This window comes from Bombina bombina, chromosome 1, assembly GCF_027579735.1.
Source record: "Bombina bombina isolate aBomBom1 chromosome 1, aBomBom1.pri, whole genome shotgun sequence".
In the NCBI taxonomy this organism is placed as follows: Eukaryota; Metazoa; Chordata; class Amphibia; order Anura; family Bombinatoridae; genus Bombina; species Bombina bombina.
The window spans coordinates 516,846,475-516,854,216 of record NC_069499.1 but is presented as its reverse complement, the minus strand read 5'-3'; the positions used below and the strand labels follow the sequence as shown (position 1 = coordinate 516,854,216).

The following is a 7,742-nucleotide window of genomic DNA, read 5'->3' as shown; positions in this document are numbered from 1 at the left end:
TTTAAATAATTAAAATAGCTTAAATAAATAACATGCTACACTTTTAAAAGATATTTGTATGAGTGTTTTTATGGATATATGTATATTGATTAATTTAAATGTGTTTATATATACAATTTATATATATATATATATATATATATATATATATATATATATATATACACACATATACACACACACATATATATACACACAAGGTGTATAATTTAAGTTGCCAGAAAATTTAGTTTAGCTCTTAGAACACATTAGTTCTTAAAACTCTGTTGTATTATAGTTAGTTTTATGGACACAATGTTAATTTATAATAGTAGCAAATAATTTTAGAATGCATATACATATAAAAATATATATGTAATACTAACAAAGGTGTAAAGTGAACTTACTGGCATGTTCAAAAGACATATAACATTCTTAAGAGTATTTTCTCTAGTATTGTTTTATTTGAGAAACAAAAACAACTAACTAGTGGTTGAACACGTAGTTAACTTGGTTCAGTAATGCAATGAAAAGATTGTTTTTACTTCATTTTACCATGTAGCTCCATAGTAGTCCTGTACCAGAAACCATGTAACCCTTCTGCAGAAATATTGACCTATTTCAATATTAAGGGATATTTAAAGAAAAAATATTTGGAAGTAGTTGTTTAGAATATACAATTACTATCACTGTAATATTTTATATAAACAATACATGTTCAATGCCTTGAGTATACCATTAAGCGATTACGTAAGGTCATGTTCCCGTCCATGTCCCCTAATGTTTATGAATGTTAAATAGAGAGGTTTTTAGTGAAGAGCTCCAGAAAACCTTCTAGATGTTTTTCTGATCTGTAAGCCAAAAGTCCTCCTTTGTTCGCCCACCTATCTGCCCCTGTAGCTCCTTCCACTTCCTGATTGTATAATAGATGGGGTCTATTTGTCAGTTTTGACCTCTGCCTCATAGATTTCATACATTCGGACAAATCCAAGATCCCTCCTCCAAGAGATCTCAGAATAGCATGAGGAGCACAGCAGTCCCATTGAAATGTCGTGTCTTCGGAGAAAACATAAAAATCCACTAGACCCTGTATCACGCAAAGACATTTATAGCCTGCTCCAGCTGCAAAATACAGGTCTTTTCCACACAATGCAGAAAGAGAATAAAGAATACCCTTAGCTTCGGCTGAGCTTGTTACAGCTGAATATAAATTCGTTCCAGACTCTATGTGTTGTAACTTTGTGCTGTTTGGTCGATCATTAGCTTCACCATTGGCTGTGGAAAACTGAAGTGAGCAGATGTTGGTATCCATATACGACAAACCCCAATAACACTGACCTTTCCATCTGCAGAACACAAAAAGCAGTCAGAGAAAATCAATGTTAATAGGTTCATTACAGTCATAAACTTTTAGAGGATTAAGGAGGATGAAAGCAGCTTAATCTCTTGGATGTGTTAAAGACCTTTATGACAGACTAAATTACAGCTTATTACTTCCTGATATTTATATCTCTCTACCTACTGCCTTCTTGTGCTGATATGTGCTGAAAGAAGATACTAATCTCATGTTTAGAAAACAGGAAAGACAGCGCATCTCTAACTCAAGGGTTTTATTATACACAAATATCACCTCTTATATGACACAATAAATATTACACTCACGTACAATAAAAGCAGTCAGGCACATAGGATAAAATCCTTGTGCTGTCAGGTGCTTGTCCTACTGTGATGCGGCTATAAGCAGGTGCAGCAGTCCCCAACCCTCCACTGAGAGTACATGAGGGCTTTGGCGTCTCACATCATGGTTTATATCTGGTAACAATGGTGCAATTGGCAGGTGACATTCCGTCTAAGAGATTCTACGCATTTCGTATCAGTTGTAGAATATCGCCATCTGTTGGTCTCTTGGTGTACTTTTACTTATATATATTTAAATAGCGTATATCATTGTTTATTATACAAAGTGATACATAGTATTTTAAAATTGATGCCTGGTAATTGAAATGTAGACAAATCCTTTAGTAATATTGCTATAGTGGTCATAAAATGTTGTTCCAATATCGCGTTTAGTAATATTAGAACAAGATTTAATGAACACTACAACAATATTACTAAAAGCTTTGAAAAACAGTGTGTCTAGACATTTTACCATAGACCATAATAAAGATCCAAGTAATTTAATTATTAAGATTATAGACTGTACTCCAGCAATGATAGAAAATAGATTGCTTCCACTTAGACACAGGGAAACATATTGGTTATATGAGCTCAACACTTTGGAACCTGGGGGGTTAAATATTGACTTGGATTTAGCAGCATTTATGCAAATAAATTTTATTAAACATTTGTTTTAGTTATAGGCAGAATACTTACCGACACTAGAAAAGTTATTTAAAAAAACTTTTTAATAGTTTATTATTATTTTTTATGTATTTTTAGTTTATATATTTGTTATAACATTTATAATATCCATAGTGTTAGTTTTAGGTTTTTAAGATAAATCAAATGAGGCATTATTTTTAGAATACTATGTATCACTTTGTATAATAAACAATGATATACAGTATTTCAATATATATAAGTAATAGTGCACCAAGAGACCAACAGATAGCGATATACTACAATTGATACATGTATAACTAACACCTGGAGGTCTAGTGCAGGGTTATTCAAACAACGGGTCATAACCTATTACTGGCTCACAACACTATGTTTACTGGGTCATGACTCGTGTTTGTTGTATCATACGTGAGTGTGTGGTGTGTGTGTGTTAAATGAGAGTGTGTGTGGTAGTGTGTGTGTTTCTGTAGTATGAGAGTGTGGTGTGTGTGTTATTGCCTTTCACAACTTTTTCAAGATTGACTACAATCAGGAATAAAGTATGCACACATTCTAGTCACTTTGCCAAAAATTGCAATCTTGTTGTATATTACTTCAGAAATTTTAAGACCAAGGATAAAAATAGAGTCCTAAATTTACGTGGTATCGTTGCACTGGGTCTTGGGAAAAAAGTTCGAAGAACCCTTGTTTAATGGATTGTACGTTGAGCACGAAGAAGGAATACATCACCTATCTATTGCACTCATGTGACCAGACAAAAAAACGCAGTGAGGCACCAGGGCCCTTGTGTACCCTGAGTGGAAGATTGAGGACTGGCTTATAGCCGCATCACAGTTGGACAAGCATAGGATTTTATTCTATGATCCTGACTGTTTTTATCATATGTGAGTGTAATATTTACTGTGTTGTACGAGAGTCGATATTTGAGTGTAATTAAACCCTTGAGTTGGAGATGCGCAGTCTTTCCTGTTTTCTAGATTTCCCATCTCTAAAAACAAATTTGTCTAAAAACAGATTAACATTGTTTCACATTTTGTATAACATGTATACCTGTATAACCTTTAAGTGCATCTTTTGCTGTAGTAGGACTGGTGTATTATGGGTGTTGTTTGTTTTTTAACCAATAGAATTGTGGTAACCTCTTTTTAAGTTGTGAGTTCAGCATAGCACCTTAGGCTATAATTACGGCTTCCAGCCAAAACGCGTAAGCCTGTGGTGCTTTCTTCTACACGAATGGATTAATAAATGAACTTTTCAATTGAGCATACCTCCTTCCATTATTTCTAAAAACAGATCTGTCTAAGAAACAGCAGCACTCCGCCACAAGAGATTTGGAAGTCATTCTATAAACTCCATAAGGAACTGAAGCATAGCATGAACAGATCTTCTGTTATGTATTTGGAGGACATATACTCATCAAGTACTGTTTTAGTTTTTTACTCACTTCACAACTTAAAACTATTATTTTTTGTGCACAGACACTACGCCCATAGATAGAAGGAATCTTTCAATAAACAATCTTTGACTGTGGTTATGCATAGATAGAAGGGAATTATTCCTATTAACTATAGTTTGATGTGTGTTTTTAATCCTTTCATTTGAATGATTTATTTATACACTTATTTTTATACATTATTTTAGAACTATTCTAATCCTTTAGCAATACATTAATTAGATGAAGTTCAGCTGGTACAATCTCTAAAGCACTAAGATTTTATTGGTGTTTTAATCTCATGTTTCTTAGACAAGATAAGTCATAGATTATATTAGATCATAAACAACAATTTATGCTTACCTGATAAATTCATTTATTTCATGGTGATGAGAGTCCACGATCCATTACTCCTGGGGATTACTCTTCCTTGTCACATGGAGGAGACAAAAATTCCCAAACCTCAAGAGCTCTATAAGACCTCTCCCACCTCACAGGTACCTCAGTCTAATGTATAGCAAGAAAGAAAAACGTAATAAGAGCCATAAAAAGGAGCAGGAAAAAAGATGTGCTTCAAGAACCCCCCAGAAAAAAATACAGGATGGGGTCTCGTGGACTCTCACCACCATTAAAGAGATTAATTTATCAGTTAAGTTTAAATTATGTTTTCTTTTGCTGCCTATTCTGACGAAAGGAACAAAAAGGATTAGAAACTTTAGATTTCCTCCTATTATTTTTTTATTATTCTTTATTTATAAAGCGCCAACAGATTCCGCAGCGCTGTCCATGGGTACAAACATAAAAGTACAGTAGAATACAATATAAAAGACACAGGACAAAATTTAACAAACAAAACCAGGGGAAATGTAGGGCCCTGATCCCGTGGGAACTTACAATCTAGATGGGTAGAAGGGTGAGAAACAGGAGGTGCGGACTGCAAATGTGGGAATTATGTTAGTGTGGAGTTAGATGAGGGCAGCTATTGGGCAAGTGGAATTCATTTGTTACTGATTTGGAGAAAGGCTTCCCTGAACAAAAAGGTCTTTAGGGAGCGTTTAAAGGAGGAGAGGTTAGGGGAAAGTCTGACAGCTTGAGGAAGTGCGTTCCAGATGATTGGTGCCGCATGAGCGAAGTCTTGCAGTCTAGCATGGGAGGAGGTGATGGTAGAAGATGCAAGGAGCAGGTCATTGTTGGATCTTAGGGGATGGGCTGGAGTATACTTGTTGATGAGTGAGGACAGGTAGGGGGCTGCATTGGTAAGGGCTTTGTAGGTTAGGGTTAGAATTTTGAATTTAATTCTGTTCTGAAAGGGGAGTCAGTGAAGGGACTTACAGAGAGGTTCAGCAGATACAGAGCATCGGGAGAGGTGGATTAGCCTAGCAGAGGCATTTAGGATGGATTCAAGAGGGGAGAGGTGAGAGAGAGGAAGGCCAGTTAGTAGGTTATTACAGTAGTCAAGTCGGCAAATTACCAGGGAGTAGATTAGCTGTTTAGTAGTTTCAGCACTCAGAAATGGACAAATTTTGAAGATATTGCGTAGGTGGTTGCAAGAGAGAGAGAGAGAGAGAGAGAGAGAGAGAGAGATAGAGAGAGAGCAGGGGTTGATAGGTAGATCTGAGTATCGTCAGCATAGAGGTGATAGTTGAATCCATAGCTACGAATAACAAAAACTAAACTAAAAGCGGTGCTCCATTAAATATCATACGATAAAAAATATTTGAAAATTACAATATATGAACACAAAAGCAATAATAGTGTTTGCAATGAATTACCAATCCAACCCTATTATAATAAAAAATATATTTAAACAAATTTTAAAATAATAATTTGATACATATTTGTATCAAATATTATTTTTAAATTTGTTTAAATTTGGGCTAAATTAGGTAGTGGAGTTATGAAGTTTTGATGGTCTTTTAGGGAATGGTTTAATATGGCAAATTTTAAAATTAGCATTTTTAGAACCAGTATTATTAATTTTATGAAATAAATATACCCTTTATAGTCCTCTTAGGGTTTATGTTTCAGTCAAGTTAAAATGACAAAATATATCTAAATAGAGGTTTGTAAAGGTTTTGTATAATTAACTCATATAATATTTAGTTGCTTGTAATCAACTGTAAGAAATCGTTGCAAATTCGTTTTAAGGAAAATTGTCCTTTATTTTTAGTAAGATGCATTTGTAAATAATGGTTTTATGTATTTTTCTAAATTATTTATTTGTGATGAATGTGAATTTGTTGTATGAATTTTTTAGGATAGCTTTAGACAATCAAGTCTTTCCAACCAATAGGATTGTATATCAGGCAATAAATACCTCAGCTTAATCAACTCTAAATTATCCCTTGACAAAGTCAGGATGTTACCGGGTGAAACGCGTAGGGTGTACACTTTTGGCCATACAGTGAACCCGTAGTGTGATCACAGAAGGAGAGCGGGTTGTTTGAACTGTCTGCAGTATCGGACTGAGAATTAAGCAGTGTATTTGAGCCGACTACTCCTGACCACTACAGTGCTACATTCTTGGATTTCGACTTTTACAGATTATTTGAAGTGCTTGTTTTACACATACCTCTTGTAAGTATGTTTTTATGTATGCGTGGGCTTTGTTAATAAAGTTACTCACTTGAATCAGAGGTTGTGCTGTTTTCTTTACTCTGTTTCCTATAGCTACTAATAAGTTTACCCAGTGAGGAAGTATAAATAAAGAAGAGTAAAGGACCCAGAACAGCCTTGAGGTACTCCAACAGACAGAGGCAATGTAGAGGAGGAGTGACCAGTAGACAGAAAAGGACCTATTAGAGAGATAAGATTGGATCCAGCAGAGGGCAGTGTCAGAGAGCCAAAGGGAACTGAGAGTGTTAGACCATTTCCTAGAAACCATCAGACAGCATCAGGGATAGGAAAAAACTTAAGGAAGTTTAACAGCAGTCTTAAACACTGAATTTAAATGATTACAAGGTATATCTTCAGAAATCTTAGCATTTTAAACCCCTAAAGTAATTAAAACCACTTTTAAAAGAGAACGAATATGTTCAACTTTAAACAAAAAAGACAAAGTATCAGATTCAATATCAGAAGCAGACTCCTCGCCACCGGAGGAAACCTCACCTTCTGAAGATATAGAACTAGTAGAAGGGAAAAACTGGACTGAACTTTTACAATTATTTGAAGGCAGGAGAGCAGCAAACAATTACAGTAGAAAGGTGTTCAGTAGACTCAGCTTCTAGGGAAGATTTAGGGACAGAATCAGATAGCTCCATTATAGCACTGACAAAGCAAAGCAATAAAACACTATAACCCCTTAAAAAGCTCTTACAACTTTACTTAATGACTTACCCCCTCCAAAAAGTAGCTTTCAAAACTTACAGGTACAATGTGCGCTAAGCTGAAATGCAAAACAAAGTAGAGGCCATATTAGTTTCACAGCCGAATGCTAGATAACCCACAGCAGAATGAGATAACGCGCACAAAAATACTGACACTTATAAGGGAATTTAGCATGCCAAACTCAACGTGCGCAAGACCGTGGCCATACGTGCACTAACCCGATGTACATAGTCCAGCTGAAGCACAGAAAATAGTGTAACAGAACTGTATAAACGTGTGCACTTCCAACAAGTGTTAAACCCAATGTGCATTATCCCAACGCACGCCAAAAAAATTCAATATGCGCAAAAGAGGAAAAGGGAATAATATAAAGATTCTGTCCCAGGGCTATATATATATATATATATATATACATATATATATATATATATATATATATATATATATATACACATACATATATACACACACACACACACACACACACAGAGAGAAGCACACTCACAGGAACGAACAACTGCGTCAATACTATTGTTAGCCTGTTCTATGGCGATTTACCATCTGGGTGCAGCTTCTTTTAGCCCAGTAATGCTTTTCACAGAGAACTTATATATATATATATATATATATATATATATATATATATATATTTCTTTCATGT

General features: G+C 34.9%; 1 protein-coding gene across 1 annotated transcript in view; it reads right to left on the bottom strand.

The window, feature by feature from the left end:
• Nucleotides 1–421: 421 nt before the first annotated feature.
• The window catches only part of INPP1 (inositol polyphosphate-1-phosphatase), a 109,688-nt gene continuing 102,367 nt past the window's right edge, over nt 422–7,742 (bottom strand). The window contains exon 7 of the mRNA XM_053698616.1: nt 422–1,325. Within this exon, the coding sequence (XP_053554591.1) occupies nt 773–1,325 (553 nt within the window). The 3' untranslated portion in view covers nt 422–772. The remainder of the gene's footprint in view (nt 1,326–7,742) is intronic.